Source organism: Nothobranchius furzeri, chromosome 4 (genome assembly GCF_043380555.1).
Source record: "Nothobranchius furzeri strain GRZ-AD chromosome 4, NfurGRZ-RIMD1, whole genome shotgun sequence".
NCBI classification, from domain to species: domain Eukaryota; kingdom Metazoa; phylum Chordata; class Actinopteri; order Cyprinodontiformes; family Nothobranchiidae; genus Nothobranchius; species Nothobranchius furzeri.
Genome location: NC_091744.1, coordinates 73119575 through 73137338, shown reverse-complemented (window position 1 = coordinate 73137338; position 17764 = coordinate 73119575). Strand labels below are relative to the sequence as shown.

At 44.3% G+C, this 17764-nt stretch overlaps 1 protein-coding gene across 8 annotated transcripts; it reads left to right on the top strand.

The window, feature by feature from the left end:
- The first annotated feature begins 8 nt into the window (after window positions 1-8).
- LOC107388525 (ELKS/Rab6-interacting/CAST family member 1) lies at window positions 9-17173 on the top strand. 8 transcript variants are annotated; one of them, XM_070550405.1, is made up of 22 exons: window positions 9-148; window positions 3773-4490; window positions 4617-4805; window positions 6530-6821; window positions 7428-7555; window positions 7642-7716; window positions 7791-7946; window positions 8056-8223; window positions 8310-8477; window positions 8618-8755; window positions 8854-8994; window positions 9104-9244; window positions 9330-9523; window positions 11978-11989; window positions 12226-12361; window positions 12443-12574; window positions 12804-12860; window positions 13349-13509; window positions 13778-13925; window positions 14046-14141; window positions 14736-14921; window positions 16790-17173. In XM_070550405.1, the coding sequence occupies exons 2-22, from the start codon at window positions 3948-3950 to the stop codon at window positions 16925-16927; spliced, it is 3399 nt and encodes a 1132-aa protein (XP_070406506.1). In that variant the 5' UTR covers window positions 9-148; window positions 3773-3947; the 3' UTR covers window positions 16928-17173. The 8 variants fall into 8 exon arrangements, with proteins under 8 accessions (XP_070406506.1, XP_070406509.1, XP_070406508.1 ...); XM_070550408.1 differs by lacking the exon at window positions 16790-17173 and adding an exon at window positions 14285-14360 and having other exon boundaries at window positions 14736-14811; XM_070550406.1 differs by having other exon boundaries at window positions 15-148; window positions 3937-4490.
- The last annotated feature ends 591 nt before the right edge of the window (window positions 17174-17764 follow it).

Here is a 17764-nt window from a genome sequence, read left to right as displayed (position 1 = left end):
GCCTGCTGCTACTGCTGGCAAAAAGATGGGAAAACCAGATAACCAGTTATCGAAAAAAATACTATAACATGTCCAATCTGACGACCATCTCCATTTGAAAAGAGACCTGAGCTCTGCCACTGATCTGAGACAACAGACAACAAGAAAGGTAGTTTGTTTGAAGAGGTTTTTTTTCCCTTTTCCTTTTTACTACTGCCTATTGTGTTAGCGACAAAAAATAGAGATTTAGCTTGACCGTTGAATTTGGGACGAACTAGCTTACTTGTGTCGCGGCTAGCTAACGCTAGGCGTACGCGTTTAATGATTTACATATTTCTTAAACAATAAGAAGACTCCGCTATGTAGGCGAACCCCTGAATGAAGGAAGTGTAGCTGGAGACGACAAAACCGTTCAGTAGAGGAAAATGGATTTGGTTTGATGGGTGTATCCAAAGCAGACGCCGTACTCACCCGTTGGGAACGTGCTAAAACGCTAAAATTGTGTGTTAATGTGTCTGTTTTTGACACCCCTTGCTGTGAAATTGTCACATCAGAGGTCTAGGTAGTTGTTATTATCGTTATTTATCTGTAACTAAACGTTTCAAGCTAAGACCTTTCCCCCCCTCCATGTCTCTTACGGACAATTCCCTTTCCCCTCCCATGCTAGGTTAAGCGTGAGCACATTGTAAAAATCAGTGGGACGTTGTTTTCGACATTTAATTCACGGGTAAAATCTAAAAACTCGTCTTACTGCGTCTTAAGAACTCAAATTCTGGCTTAAGACAAGTCAAAGGCAGCTTTTTGCCATTAGCACCAGTTTGTTGATGTGGTTTAGCAGCTGGCAGGGCAACGCCGACTGGAGATAAATAGTAAAATGCAACAATAATTAATTCTCTGTGCTCATGGGTGTGTTAAATACTTACATTTTTTGAAAATTACTTTTATTTACAGAATAAAAAGTGCACATGTATTAGCTTATTAGAACATATCTATGATACGCTATGATTATAACTGTTAAATAATCCAAAGCATGTAACATATGCAGTTTAATGATATACATATGGGTAAAGCCCTAGTTCACACACAACTATGTTACATTTCTTGACTTTTTTCCTTAAATGTAGCTGTTTTTCATATTTTTGTTATTTTCAATATATAATTTAACACATTTTTATATGACTTTTAATTCAGAGAATACCGTAAATCCTCTAATACAGGCCGGTATTCAATTAAAGGCCGGGTCTCCAATTTTGGCCGGTGTCAGAGTCAGCGGAGGTAAATAATGGCCGGTCTCTTATTGTGGCCGGATGGAATGTGGTAACAAGCAAGTACAAGCGTCCCAGCGGCAGGGTTATAGTCCCTAAATCAACCAGCAGGGGGCAGTAGGGGTTCACGCAGACATTTATTAGGCTTTTTCTTCAAGCTTTATAACGCTTCAGACACGATCCTCTATCACGCTCCTACCACACAGAGTCACGGTGTCAGTTAACCATGCTAATTCAACCCGCTCCACAGAACACACATCACCTTCCCTGTGGCTTACATAACACTCACACAACACGCAAATCAGCACATAGGAACTAGCAGAACGATAGGAAACACATATAACACAATACCCAGAATGCACCTGGCTTACAACCCCAGCCAGGTCATTACACTATCAAGTTCAAAGAGAACGTGCTGATTATGCTGCAGAACACTATGGGGAGCAGCAGTAGGGGGTGTATGAACTACAGTAATCCCTCGTTTATCGCGGTAGATGCGTTCCAGACCTGGCCACGATAGGTGAAAATCCGCGAAGTAGGGACTCCCAGCATGCCCCTCGCGGGGATTCCCTCCACGTCGCATCTACGTCACAAACCGCGGCTATAAATGGAAGTCGCCTTTACAGCTCAGTCATCGTTTCTTCAGATTCATGATCAGAGTTTCCAACCTACCGATCAATCCAACGAACTATCAGCTCATAGTAAGTTATCTTACTTACTTCTGGAAAGCCCGGCATTTCTGTGTCACTTCGTTGACGCTCGAACGCTCGGGGGTTTCCTAGAGCAGCCGGCGTTTCACCGACGCTCTCACTTCCGCGTCTGTGAAACCACGCTCCCTATTGAATTATCGTATGATCACATTCTCTGTGATCAGCAATGCGCTGTGCCAGACCGTAGGTACTGACACGCGATCGTTCATGTCGGTTCAATTCCTTTAATGTTTTCTGTCTTTTATTTGCGCCTGATGCATTTCGCTGCATGCTGTGGAGCGGGGCGGTGCGCGCATCAACTTGTCCTCCAACGCACTGATCACTGATACGGCCGCCAAACAGCGAGCGCTCCGCTGTTTTTGCGGTCGGTAGATATTTTAGAACTGCAGTTCAAAGGTAACTCATGAGGTGAATATATATGAACCCAGGCAGCAGTTTTTCTTTAGGATTGAGAGGAGATGCAGGAAGATAATAAACAGACAGGACAGAAAAATAGTCAAATAAAAACAAGTTAGTTTTTGTACCTGCTGTTGCAACAAACAGACACCACTGAAGGTAATCAGAAGTGAGGAACAGAAAATGAAATAATTATTTTAATGTTTAGAGCAGCAGGAACTCCGAGAGGCTGCAGGCACATCAGTGAGTTTGCGGCTGCTGCGCAGGGGGAGGGGGGAGAGGGCTGAAGCAGAAACTACCGTTGTTAAAAGAAATGTGTTTAACTTTGAAAATGTGGGCACAATTTTAATTGTCAAAAACTCCAGCAAACCATTAGTTCATTTTGCTCAAATAGAAATAGAGGCCTGCCTCTAATACTGGCCCTCCTTCCAATAAAGGCCTGGAGCTTGATGAGCTTGAGTCAAATACAGGCCCGGGCCTGTATTAGAGGATTTACGGTATTATAAATCACAACATTAATCTTTACAGAAATACTACCTGTTGTAACGACTTTTAATAATATCCATATTATAAAAATCCTTATATTAAGAAAAATGTATTTGGAATAGCAAAATTATACATGTTTTTAACTAGAAACCATATTTCTTATATCAGATTAAGATGTAGGTTGCGCATTGGCGCAGTGGTTAGCGTTGTTGCCTTGCTGCAAGAAGGTCCTGGGTTGCAAGGAGTTTGCATGTTCTCCCTGTGCATGCTTGGGTTCTCTGGGTACTCCGGCTTCCTTCCACAGTCCAAAAGCATGACTGTCAGGTTGTTTGGTCTCTCTAAATAGTCCTTAGGTGTGAGTGTATGTGCTTGGTTGTTTGTACTGCGTGTGTCTGTGTTGCCCTGCGATGGACTGGCAACCTGACCTGGGTGTACCCCGCCTGTTTGCCCAAAGATGGCTGTGTCCACACCACCTCACCTGGGTCCACACCACCTCATTTTCATTTAAAAAAATCCAGTGCATTTTGAAACACGTTCATAGGCATGCCATGCCTGTGGGCGGCAGTAGTTCCCAAAATTGTCTGCGTCTTTAATGAAAACATTACTTAGATGTGGATTAACTAAGTGGTGGGCAAAATATGCCCTTAATATTGTCCTTCGCCTGTGGTCTTCTACACAGAGCAGTGATTGAGCTTGTAAAAACAAGTGAGCATGAGCACACGCACACTTGTGATGTCAGAGCGTTTTACTCATGGGCTGCGAAACCTAAAACCCTGATTGTTTACATCCACAAGTGAATGCTGACTAAGGCAAAGTCACAAATGTTGAGATCTGATAATGCTGTTTAAACTTAACACATATTCTGAGATTGTATGAATGTTCTACATACGGTACAGTTGATGTTTAATTTACAAGGATTTCCTCTTGTCTTTGCAGGGAACCATACTTTTCTTATATCATGATTATGTTTTTCACCACTTCCAGTTAAAGCAGGATAATCAGCACATTTACCCTGCTGTTTGGAGACAGGACCACCAAATCTAAAAGGATATACCTGCACATACTTGTCCTTCAGTCCTGCTGTTTGCTCCTTTTTTTAGTTTAGCAGAAGATGTATGGTAGTGCCCGCTCTGTTGGTAGAGGTGATGCCAACCATGGTGGAGGAAGAGATGCAGGTGGTAGTAGTAATCAGGGATCTGGCCGTTCTCCTCGCCTTCCCCGCTCCCCTCGGATGGGACACCGACGGACCAACAGCACCGGTGGCAGTGGAGGAGGTCCTGGAGGAGCAGGAGGCAAAACACTCTCCATGGAGAACATCCAGTCTCTTAATGCTGCATATGCCACCTCAGGACCAATGTACCTGAGCGATAATGAGGTAGCCATGGCAGGAGACCACATTCCCAAAAGTGGCGTGGCAGTGACCGCCACGGGGAGGCAGAGGGTGACGTATGGGTCAAGAAGCAGTGGTGGAGTTGTAGCAGCTAGCACTCCAAATATCTCCACCTCAGTGCCTGCTAATGCGGTTCTGCCAGCAGGCATGTTGGCAGGTGATGCACTAGCTTTTGGAGACCACCACATGGCTTCTACAGTGCCCCATTCTCTACGACAGGCCAGAGACAACACCATCCTCGACCTGCAGGCTCAGCTTAAAGAGGTATTTTGCTAATAAACCTCCCTGTTTGCAGATTTCTTCTACTGGGAATGTGGACATTTCATTGGACAGGATGACCTTTTCAGATTTGTTGTAATTATGTGCGAAACCTTTACCACGTTCTCTCAGGTTCTGCGTGAAAATGAGATGTTGCGGCGCGAAGTGGAAGTCAAGGAGAGCAAACTGAGTTCCTCCATGAATTCCATTAAAACCTTCTGGAGCCCAGAGTTAAAAAAGGAGAGAGCCCTGAGGAAAGATGAAGCTTCTAAGATCGCGGTTTGGAAGGAGCAGTACCGCATTATTCAAGACGAAGCTCAGGTGTGCTTGTGTGTTTGTTTAAACATATTTGCATCATTTCAGTTTCCAATTTCACCAACTCAGTGTTCAGTATGAGTAGAATCGGCTGCACCAAACATGTTTTTAACAGCAGAACCAGATTCGACTGAGCATGTAGGCTTCAGTAACTGTTTCTCTCTTCGAGTTTTGAATGTCTAGTTAATCCTCTTACATGCAGTTATATGCTCATGCTTTGTAGATGAAAGGAATGCAAAGTCTAATGGTTGCATTTGCATTTTCTGTGTGTTTTAGAAATGGCTGGAAGTGGTGGGCAGAACAAAAATGCACCATTAAAGGATATTTTAATGTGTTTGACTTGTGCGGATTATAAAAACAACTAAAACGATTGTAGCAGCTGGTAATAATACATTTGTTGCAAATATCAGCTTAGATGTAGTTACGTACATTTAAGAAGGAATATTGTTGTTTTTTTTTTGGACAAAGCTGGCACAATCATACAAATTTAACAGGTAAAGGTGCTATCCACCTGTTATTCTGGGTTAAATGTTTGCATTTTTATCCATTCTTGTCCACGGACTTTAAGCATATGGAGACAAACTTTCCAGTCCAATAATTTATAGAACATACTGAATATGCATCTGCTCTGATTCCTGTAACAGGAACGTGTTTAACTATTATAAATGGGTAAATACAGTTAAGGCCTCTTTTTTATGAAACCTTACACAATGTTGTAGCACTTGTGCGAATTGGGTTTCATTAATGAAGACAAATGGTCTTTGTTTAACTGTGAAGTCTAATGGATGGGCAGACCTGCTGTATAATTTGCCTCCTTCACCCCTGCTGACTCACAGAAACACACTGTAAGCTAATTCCTGGTTATTCCCGACCAGCGGAGGGCTAATCAGTGGTTGCTTTAATTTAAACATGTCTGCCTCCACCTCTTCACGCACGGGGGAAAGCATGGCTGCTCCTCTCAAAGGCTGATTATGGCCTTCAGTTTCAACTGGATGGAGGCCCAGATAAGTGTGTGTGTGTGTGGCTGAGGAATGGAGAAGGTGAATGTGTGTTTCTCTGCCTATGGCTATATTTTGGGGAGAAGGTGTGTATGAGTGAGTGTGTGTATGTGGGGGTTTGGATTGGCACAGTCACAGCAGTGAGTCAGCCTTAGTCACGGGATGGTTAGTGAAAGGAGAAGTGAGAGTATCGAAGGGAGGAGATGGGACTAGAGCAAGGAAGGTGGACGAATAGTGAGTCAGGAGGAGAAGGTGTGTGTGTGTGCTGGTGGAGGGCGAAGGAGAGTGTGACAAAGGGAGGAAAGGGAGGGGGCCCGAGGACAGAGAGAAATGAAGGCAGACACTGACTTCTCTCTTTGTTCTGTCTTTTTGAAAACGCTCCCAGCTGGTTCAGACCAGAGTGTAACACGGCCTTCTGTTGCTGTCTCACAGCGTCTCTCTGCCAAGTGTCCGTGGCGTCAGATGCCACAAACAATGCAGTACTATACTGGGCTGATTGTGTTTGTCAGGCCATGAAATGTAACCCTGTCCATGAAGCTTGCTCGTTATGTGTGCATCAGGCAAGACTTTGCTAATGTGAAGCAGTTTCTCCTAGGATCTGTTCCTATAAGCTAGGGCCATTGCACATGATGCATTATTCAAATAATACTAATACACTTGACCTGGTATACCCCCGTGTAAATCACCTCCTTGTAAGCAGAGCAAGTGAAAGTGTCCCCCGTGTGTCTTCAGCATCTCCAGATGACTGTTCAGGCTCTCCAGGATGAGCTGAGGATCCAGAGGGACCTGAACCAGCTGCTCCAGCAAGACCCCGCCAGTCAAGGGAGGGACCTGGCCCTGACGTCTGAACCCACGGAGGAGAACTACCGGCGCCTGCAGGCCGAGTACGAAAGGCAGGCCAAAGAGCTCTTCCTCCTGAGGAAAACGCTGGAGGAGATGGAGCTGAGGATCGACACGCAAAAGCAAACACTTGTAGCCAGAGATGAGTCCATCAAAAAACTTTTGGAGATGCTTCAAAGCAAAGGTGGGTTTATAAATGAAATGAGGTGAATCTGGTCAGTCGGTGTATGAGAACATCTATTTTTCTTCCTAGCTTTTTCAGCCAAGCTGATTTTTCTTCATTCGTGATATTGCTTTCTCAGGTCTGCATGTCTCTGCCTCTCTGCTCTCCGTGTGCAGAGACAGATAGCTTGTAGAGTCCTTCCTTTAATCAGTCACTGCAGTGTGACTGTTGTAAAAACAAAAAGTGCTCTGCCTAAATAAACTTAACATAAAGGTGGAAGCACATCTACCAAAATCTAATAATCAGCCTGGATCCTCGTGGTTGACAAAATCCCAGCATGCTTATCACGCTCATACAGCCGTTATGTGATTAGTGTAAAATCACTACATGTAAATACGCTGAATAAGCCAGCCCCGAGTCACCTTTAGACTCCAGATTAAGCCTGTCAACACCTGAAGGGTTTGCATTAGATTTAGGGCCAAAGAAATCACACGTTTTTAAACATCTTTATTTTTTTAAACCAATCTGAATTGCAGAGCAGTTTCTGTTTCAGCCTTTGCGGCTTCCGCTGAGTAGTTTTGGTGTTTTAAACCATGTAATTGATCCTTCTTACTTTGGTTGTGTCAGGGCCGTCTGCTAAAGCATCAGAGGAGGACCAGGAGAGGACCAGGAGGCTGGCTGATGCAGAAATGCACAGGCATCACCTTGAGAGTTTACTGGACCAGAGAGACCGAGAGATCACGGCACTCAGAGAGGTAATGTCCAGTTGATCTTAAGTTTATTTACTTTAATAATATAACTAAGTGTTTAAACACACACGCTCTTTCGGTTTAATCAACAGGAGCTTCACCGTCGATATGAAGGAACTCCAGAGTCCACCAAAACTAAGGCTTTACAGACTGTTATTGACATGAAGGTGGGGGTTGATCAGTCTTGTTTTACATCACACTGGCCCGTCCAAATCAGCTGACCTATTTCTTTTAACATCAGGATGCAAAAATCAACTCCATGGAACGAAGTCTGAGGGACATGGAGGAGGAGCTGCTTATGCTAAAGTCCAACGGACTTCTGAGCTGTGAGGAGCGTCAGGAGGAGATGAAGCAGATGGAAGTGTACCGCAGTCACACCAAGTTCATGAAAAACAAGGTCAGAAGACACCAGGACATGGATTCAGCTGAGTTAATTTTCATGCTTCATGCTGATGTATCAAGTTTAAAATTTAAATGCATGTTTTCGTTCTTTTTTTTTTCCCCAGATGGAACAGGTGAAGCAGGACCTCTCTAGGAAGGACACCGAGCTGCTCGGATTGCAGACTAAACTGGAAACACTAAATAACCAGTTTTCAGACAGCAAGCAGCACATCGATGTCCTCAAAGAATCCCTCACTGCCAAGGAGCAGCGTGCTGCCATCTTACAGACGGAGGTACATCCAGCAGACACCCTGTATTTACTAAAGCTAGCAGCAGAACCCTCTTTTGTGTTTAAGTCGTCTTCCTCATCCCCGTCCAGGTTGATGCCTTACGTCTGCGCCTGGAAGAGAAGGAAGCAACTTTAAATAAGAAGAGCAAGCAGATACAGGAAATGTCAGAGGAGAAGGGAACCCTCAATGGAGAAATTCATGACCTAAAAGACATGCTGGAAGTTAAAGAGCGCAAAATTAACGTGCTGCAGAAAAAGGTGGAGTTACAAAGGTTTATTTGTAGGATTCTCTCTTAGTTTTGATGTGAAATGGCTACAAAGATGCATTCATCCTGTGACGGTGCACGTTGTGTGGTCAGTGCTCATTTTGACTGATCATTGTGGGGTTTGACTTGCAGATCGAGAACCTGCAGGAGCAACTGAGGGACAAGGAGAAGCAGATGAGCAGCCTGAAGGAGAGAGTGAAGTCCTTGCAGGCCGATACTTCCAACACAGACACGGCTCTCACCACCCTGGAGGAGTCACTGGCAGAAAAGGTACATTCATGTCCACACAGACGTTGGCTCTGCCCGAGTTATTATCCTGTTAACATTCTGGCTGAACATCATTAATGATTGTTTTTATGTCATCAAAGGAACGCATCATCGAGCGCCTTAAGGAGCAGCGAGACAGGGACGACCGGGAGAAGACGGAGGAGCTTGACTGCTCCAAGAAGGAGCTGAAAGAGTTGAAGGAGAAACTGAGCTTAGTGCAGGGAGACCTGTCAGACAGAGAGGTGAGAAACGGATGCAGAAGCACACACTTTTTTTAAGAGTATTTTCACTTCCTTAATTCTATTAAAGATTGATCTTCTATTAAAGATTGATCAACTTTTTTGTATGCAGACATCTCTGCTGGACCTGAAGGAGCATGCTTCTTCCCTGGCTTCCTCAGGACTAAAGAAAGATGCCAAACTCAAGAGTATGGAGATTGTCTTGGAGCAGAAAAGGGAGGAGTGTCTCAAACTGGACAACCAACTCAAGAGAGTGAGATAGCAAACAGAAAATTCAACGTTCTTTTCAAGCTAATGTGAAATAATCGGCCTCTAACGACAATGCTGCTGACCATCAGGCTCAAAATGCAGCGCTGGAGGCTCAAGCCAACACAGAGCTGGCTGAACGCATCAAACACCTGGAGCAAGAAGTGGCTCGTCACAAAGAGGATTCTGGGAAAGCGCAGGCTGAGGTGGACCGCCTTCTTGAGATACTGCGGGAAATGGAGAATGAGAAGAACGACAAAGACAAAAAGATCAATGAGCTGGAGAGGTGGGTTTAGACGCTGATACTGTGTGTGTGTGTTGGTGTGTGTGTGTGCGCGCGTGTGCTTAACTCATTCACTGCCAGCCGTTTCCTGATCAGAAAAGCCCTTTGCTGCCAGCGTTTTTTAGTGGTTTTACTGTTTTTCAAGAGTCACAGAACTAAGGCTGTAGCGAAGCCTCGATGACGTTGACGGCTCGATTCTAAAAATTTGTCAACGTCAGATCCGGTAGTCGACGCACCACGCCCACTTGTTGCATCCCCAGGAGTTTGTAAATAGAGGAGGAATTTGCCTGTTTTCCCTCTAGTTCGCCCTCTTCTCCGCCTCCACTAACATCTCCGCCAAATACCGAAGACCCGGAACAACGTCCTTCCGCTACTAGATTCCTTTCCTGTTTTGCCCGCCTTCGTCTCCCGGCAACGGACAACAACTTCCGGGGTCAGATGCGCTGCTTCGTCTCTACCGCAGATGTAGAAAATCACCGGGAGCGTTTCTCCCTTCATAAAGGAGCTTCTTTCAGACATTGGGAGAGCTGTTTTGGTGGTAGCAGTCTCTCCTCCGTGCTGGTCTGCTTGCTGGGTATGTTTGGTTTATTTAAACTTGGTAACTTGAACTTAACGTTGGTAAAGCTACTGTTAGCATTTTCGCTAACAGCTTCTTGCGTTTGGATAAGCTGTTACATTTTGGTTTAGAGTTCATCTTTTTTGTGGTGTAGATCTCCCTTTTATTACATTTAGAGTGTTTTGGGTTTTCGGTTTAGTTTAAAATATCACCTTGAGTTTAGTTTAACCACCCAGTTTAGAGTTTGGACCTTTGGAGATATTTATTTTGGTCCAGAACCCAGTAATCTTTGCCCAGTGGGACATCCCTAGTTATTTGTACTTTTGTTTTAATTCCCCACAGGCAGAATTAGTTTTGTTATTCCCAACCTGTGGATGAAAAGATTTATGTTTTTTTTGTAGTTGTAAATAAACCTGATCATCATTTTAACTTTTAAATCCCACGTTATTGTCCCTTCCTTTTTGCACACGAGCCAAACTACCCAGGAAAGGTCGTAACACCACTCGCCTCACGCTCATAAGTGACCAAAACAAAGCAGCATGGAGATACTCCGTCTCCAAACACCTCTCAGGCAGCAGCCTGCACTCCCAAGTTCTACACGTCACCAGAACATAACCAACCGCAACACAATAAAAGCAGTGTTATACAAAATGGAAGGCCTGTAGTGTTTATTCTCTTACAGTAACAATTGATCAATTTTTTTGAAGAATTTCTTAGATTTTTTGGTTTTTATTAACTGTGCAATAGAAAAATAATCATTAGATTGTCTAAATAGTAGTTAGAATAGTCGACTATTCGATAAAATAATCGTCCGAATAATCGTTTTAAAAATAATCGTTTACCCCCAGCCCTACACAGAACGTTGTGCTCTATGATGATGTCAACGTCAAAATTAACAAAACAAAGAGGAAACTCACCTCTTACATCAGGAAGAATCCGTGCATTTCGAGCGGTATCCATTCTTTCATAATCCGTTGTTGAATCATGATCGGCAGAAGCTTTTCCAGTTCACGCCTCACCTTTTTTACAGCAGAGGCCCAAAACGATCAAACACATGGATTTTCTGCTTCCTGATCACGTGATGTGTGACGTACGCGGATGAAGATCGGCTTTAGTGCTGGGATGTTTGTTGTCACGGTGCAGGGGCTCGTTCCGATGCCCACCCAGTAAAAAAATGCAAATGACGACTTTATTCGTCAATGGCAGTTAATGAGTTAAAGGGATACTTTGCAACTTTTTCATATTTTTAAATAATTTTCTTGAATGTTCTAAAATGACCCTTTACAGGGTAAATTAAACGTCACTCAGACCCCCACCACCCCTGTGGCCAGAATATTCCACTTGCAACTTCAGACTGGCAGGCCGCTCTGTTGAGACTTGAGCCGACATACCTGGCGCTGCAGTCTGCTTCCAGCACATTTCCTGTATGCTTTAGATCACGAACATAGCTGATTAGTTTACATGAGTGATTCATTACTAAATTAAACACTAAGGAAGGCTGGGGAGACCTTTCAGCTGTTGGATTAAGATGTTAACAAGACAAATGCACAGCATGGAGATAAGTTTTGCCTTTGGTTCTACAAACGGGCACTAGGTGGTACTAAAAACAAGCTAAAACTGCCTAGTTCCCCTTAAAAGGGAAACTGGCAGAAAACTTAGAAAAAGAATAAAAATAAGTTTTATTTAACATTGGATGTTGAGGCCTGAATTCAGATTTTGTAATCTGCTGAACAGATTAGTTTTAATCAGATGTCACTTTGATAATGATGATGATGGTGGTGGTTTCTCAGGGAGTAAAAAGCGGTTTGTTTTTTACATTTTCTCAGTTTCTTAGCCTGAGTCTCCTTTTCTCTTTACTGCTTTCTTGCCTTTGCTCTGCCGGATATTTCCCACCTCACCAGTTTGGCCTCCAGGTTAGTATTTTCTTCTTTCTCCCCACCTGGCACCCTTTTCTCCTTTACCATCTTCTCGTTTCCCTCCTTTTTCTTTCTCTGCACCTTTTGACTTTTTTAAAACTTTCTTTTTGGACTCACGACTCTGTTTTTGCCTTCATAATCTGTTATTTATCCTGAATCAAATCTAATGTTGAGCCTGTAGATTTGTGTAAGATTTGATCAGACTTTTTTAAAGTTTCGTGATGCTTATACAGGCAAATGAAGGACCAGACCAAAAAGGTGGCAACACTGAAGCACAAGGAACAAGTGGAGAAGAGCAGGAATGCTCGGCTGATGGAGGAGGCTCGGAAGAGGGAGGACAACATGTCTGAATCATCTCAGCAGGTCAAGGTGAGGCTTCTGCGCAAGCTGCTCTAGGCATTCAGCCCTCCTTTGTCAGATCTAACGAAACTCATTTCTGCCGGCATGAAGGACACTCTGCGCCAGAAAAGCGAACGCATCGAGGAGCTGGAAGAGGCTCTGAGAGAGAGCGTTCAGATCACAGCAGAGCGAGAGATGGTGCTGGCACAGGAGGAAGCAGCCCGGTCACTGCAGGAGAAACAGGTACATGACACATGCATGGTAAGGCAGTACTAATCGATCAACAGAGCCAGCTACATACAGACCTTAACCCTAAATGCTCTCTCTACCATCCTTTTGGTTTCTGTGTTGCTGCTCATTCTTTTTTTAATTCTGCCTCTTATCTAGGCGCCTCTTTTTTCTCAGTTTTTTTATCTTTGCTTGTCATTTTTTTTCTCTTGTCTTTATTTTCTGCTACACAACCGCCTCTCAGAAGCACTCACTCAAACCAATGCATGAGTCCGACCTCTCCCACATTAAGTGGTCCAAGGTATGAGTCCACTACGTGTGATCACCATCAGTGGTCAGCAGCACTTACGGAGGGTGGACACAATAAAAGCAACACTTGTCTGATTCATGCAGTCACACGTAGCTGCCCTCCAACAGGCTGTGAGATTCACGCTCAGACTGCATGTTTTTGTAAAGTGTTTGTGTTGTTTCCGGCCCACGTAAATGTCACAGGAGGATTTTTAACCTGCTGTTTGCTTGTCAAATAATCACCATGAAGGGTTTCTTCCATATGTCGATTAGCCACATGCTATTGCTAGACTACATAGCCCCATTTACACATCTTTTTGTGCTTTTGTGCCCTTTAAAAGCAAATAGCAGGTATTAAAATCTGTATTTTTTTAAAGGTGTCCCTTTTTTTTAATTAGAAGCATCATTTATTGAAATGAAGTGACACTTTGACTGATTGTTAGTTTTTTTAGATACCTAGTATTAGTTTTTACCGAGTTAATGGTTTGTGTGTGTTTAAAGATGGAGGAGCTGCTGGGTGCCATGGAGAAGGTGAAGCAGGAGCTGGAGTCCATGAGGGCCAAGCTGGCGTCGACCCAACAGTCTCTGTGTGAGAAGGAAGCCCACCTCACAACGCTGCGAGCTGAGCGCAGGAAACACCTGGAGGAGGTGCTGGAGATGAAGTAAGACACACACACACACACACACACACACACACACACACACACACACACACACACACACACACACACACACACACACACACACACACACACACACACACACACACACACACACAGCAGGGTGGATTATCGATTGCTCCCTTAATCTTGTAAAATGTCGTCCAATCTGGCGTTCCCCAGCTGGCATGCTGCTGCTGAGCCATAAATAATAAATGATGCTTGAACTATTTACTCGTGTGTTTAATGTTGTTCCGTCTCCATCCAACAGGCAGGAGGCGCTTTTGGCCGCCATCAGCGAGAAGGACGCTAACATCGCCCTGCTAGAGCTGTCGTCCTCCAAGAAGAAGAAGACTCAGGAAGAGGTGTCTCAGCTGAAGAGAGAGAAGGACAGACTGGTTCAGCAGCTAAAGCAGCAGGTTAGTATTCACAAAGGGATTATGGGATTATGGGTAGTCCCACCAGGACTGCATGTGTTTATGAACAGACCAGTTCAATGAAGATTGAGCAGGGAAACCTTCCAATGTTTCATTTTTCAGACTCAGAACAGAATGAAGCTGATGGCAGACAACTATGAAGACGACCACCTGAGGACGGCACCTGACCAGACCAATCACAAACCCTCTCCAGATCAGGTGGGTCAGCGTGCCTGCATGCCTCCAAAATGATATTTAGAGGAAGTAAAAGTTCTTGCATGAGAGCTTTCCTTTAGTGTAGTTTAAAAACTAACCAGATTTTCCTTCCTACCGCTGCGTCTGCCTCACCTTGTGGCTAACAGGATGATGAGGAGGGTATTTGGGCGTAGCCGGCCTTTTGCTCTCCCCCTCTCTCTCAAAGTCACTTTGTTCACAAGGGTGAGCTCGTACAAAAGAAGAAAACCTGTCCCATTCGTCACTGGCATGTTTACGTGCGCTGTATTCATCTGTGGTTGCCTTCATTCATGTGTTATTTGGGTGGGATTGTGTTTGTTTTGCATGAATGAACCAAGTTTCCTGACCTCGTGGTATCTTAGCTTTGCATGCTGATGCTTTAAAACTAATTCAAAGTTAAATAACAGTTTTGATCAGCAGAAAGAGTCGGATGATTGGTGCATGCTGATGGTGAAGATGTGTTTTCATTATATTCAATCTGGACCAAAGCTCGTCTGTTATTCAACACTGGGAGAAAAAGATTTAACTTCTCTTTTTTTGGTCCTGTTTCTCATCTCTCTCTCACTTGGGACTCAGCAGATGATCCCCCCTCTTCTAGCCTTGTCCCAGACCCGCAGTAAGCTCAAACTCTACATCGCCCACCTGACAGACCTCTGCCACGACCGAGACCCCAGCATCCTCAGCATGCTCACGCCACCCTCTCACTATCACCACGGCGACCCTGAAGACTGGGAGGAGGACCTTCAGAAGATGACAGTCGAACAGGTAGCAAAGAAACTCCCACATTATGTGTGTGAATAAAAACTAAAATTTCACTAGAGTGTAAACAACAGGGTGGTAAGATTATTAAAAAGAGTTCTATTAGAAGATTAAATTTTGTTTTTATTCTCTTTAAATATTTTCATGTTAGGTCGTGTCTGAGGTTGGGTTCTGCATAAACAACTACAAGATAAACTGTTTAGCTTGTGAATGAGTTGCAGCCCAGTTTATTAAGCTAAAAAATATCTAAAAATAAGATTCCAGCAGAAAACGGTCTCACCGCCCTCAAATGCCATATCAGGGGTGGACCTTTAAAGCGCCCGAGCGCCAATGGCGCTAAATTTTCTCGTCGGGCGGTAAATACTTGACGACTCACCGCCCGGGTGGCGCCCAAGCCTTATTTGTCATTTACACACCGGCTTTCATCTACATCATGGCCGCGCCCTGTAGGAAGCCGCCGTTTTCATTTCGCGCGCGTGAACCTGCGCGCCTCTAGCAACGTACTGCACTTGTACGATTCATGCACGTACTGCGCGATTCTAGTTATAGTCACGTGAACTATAAGTTCACTATTAAAGACGAAGTGGAACCACGCTAGAAACACACAAGCACGCAGGGAGATGCCGCCGCCACAGGGATGGGATTTCTTGATGAAATCTCCGGCAAAACGCTTTAAAACTGGTGAGGAGCGAGACAGTTCGAAACGGTATGAAGCAGAGAAGCGTGTGCGTAGGTGGAACGATTCTTGGCGGTTTAAAGAAAACGGGAGGTGCAGAGAATGGCCTTGTTCGAGTTGAGCTGCGCCTCGCCTGGAAAACAGACGAGAGCAGACGGAAGCAGCAGGGGGAGTGGCTGAAAGCTGGCGTTTGGTCAGACAGATTTCCCTACATGTGTAGCTCGGGGGTGACGATGGCTGAAGATATCGCGTGAGCGTTCACACTTGTTCAATTTTCAATTTTAATTCTGGTGCCTGTTGGCAGCTGAAACACATCCTCACATGCTTGTGGATATCATATATTGTATATGAAGACATGACTGTAATAATAAGTAAAGGTTATCAGCTGTAGGTTTAGTGTGCTCATAGGAAACGTGACAAAAGAAAACAAATCACATTTCTCTTTATGGCCTATATAGTTGTCATCCTCAACATAACATGATTTACAGAATACATGTGACCAACTATCATTTCATGTTCTACCACCGGATGTTTGGATCAAAATGTGAACCAATCAGATCTTGGATCAGATGAGAGCCAGGCGTTTCCCGTCATCTAGGTTTTGCAGCCGAGGGAGAGCAACTGCAGCGCCTTGCTCCAAAATCTGCGGCCTCCTTGATCTCACGAGGTTATCGTTGCCTACGTATGCATGACGTCAGAGCAAGTCGGACACGAATCTAACCGGCATGCACTGAGCACCGATCACCGCTGGTCTAATCTGCGCAGAACTGGCTCATCTCGAAAACAGCCAATGGCTCGAGTACAGCAAAGCGGAGTTGGTGATGTACTGCGTTGTATGCCGGAAGTATGCGACGACAAAATCGAGTTGTTGAGGGAACAAACAAATTCAAACTTGAATATGTTATTATGTTTGTGAATGTGTACAAAATAAAGGTTTATTACATTTAAAATGGTTCAGTTGTTATTTTGACTCGTTTTGGCAGCTGAGCAGCGGGGCCGGTAGATTCTTGGCGGGGCCGGTAAATATTTAGAGTTACCGGCCCGGCTGGCCGGTTGGTATTGAAGTTAATGTCCACCCCTGCATATGCATGTTTGTGTGTTAGGGATCATACATCTAAATTTGCAGTTATTTACAGATACATAAACATTTAAAATGTAAAAGATGCATTTAAATATAAGTATTTAATTTTGTTTCTAGTTGGAGAGGGAGCTGGAGGTGTGTGAGAAGGAGAGCGGGGAGCTGCAGGAATATGCCAACTTGGTTCTCCAGCAGATTTCGGACTACTGCCCAGATATCCTGGAACAGGTAGTCAACGCCCTGGAGGAGTCGTGCTGACAAATCTGACCTCCAGCACAACCAGGCGGAGCCCTGAACCCCGACTACCTCCACTCAAAGGAAGGAGATGCTGGGGTGTGGTTCCATTTCCTCCTCTGCCTCCTCATATAACCCCAAAACTAATTCAAGACTCACAAGTGCTTTTCTGTCCTAAATCTCTTTTTTAAGGGAAGTCAATCCTAATGGTTACATTATGGCAAATGGGAGAATGGCTAAAGCACACGGACATAAAATCATCTTAATGAACTTTGAAGAAACAATTTTCTCTGCAGTTTTGTTTGGAGAAAAAAAATCTGTCCGGCGAAAGAAGCAAACTTCTACAAAGTCTAGAAGTCTTTGCTCTGCAGAGGTTCACCCAGACGAGGCACTTTTACCTTCAATTCAAAATCACGACATGGGACAAGAAAGCACTTTTAGCCTTTTAGCTGTGGGGAGCTGCTACATCTGGAGGGAGCTGGAAAAGCGTGGAGCCGTGCAGATGTTTTGAGTCAGTTTCACTGATCGTAGTAACGCTGCCTACATGTTTTCACCTAATGAGCACAACATGAATTATTTCAGCGTAGCTCCGATTAGCTTAGGTACGTTTTTGAGCTGACAGCGACTGGTTCATCGGCTTCAGAGGAGGATCAACCCATGTTCTCGAGAAGAGAGGAGTAAAGGAAAAAAATTGTATTATTTCTAGATGGTTTTGCACACAACGTTCAATTGTTTATGATGTATGCAATGTTTCTTTGGAGAACGTTCTCGTGGCCTTGGAGCATGCATGGAGATCAGTACTGGACCTAATACAGGGATGTTTATTTCTCTGTAATCCTGGTGCTATGGCATGATGTAAGA

Bases quoted from the DNA above. Each gene is read 5' to 3' on its own strand.
- LOC107388525 (XM_070550405.1), top strand. From the start codon at position 3,948: ATGTATGGTAGTGCCCGCTCTGTTGGTAGAGGTGATGCCAACCATGGT. The intron at 12,575-12,803 runs GTACATGACACA...ACCGCCTCTCAG, and splicing joins GGTCACTGCAGGAGAAACAG to AAGCACTCACTCAAACCAAT. The intron at 13,510-13,777 runs GTAAGACACACA...TCCATCCAACAG, and splicing joins GAGGAGGTGCTGGAGATGAA to GCAGGAGGCGCTTTTGGCCG.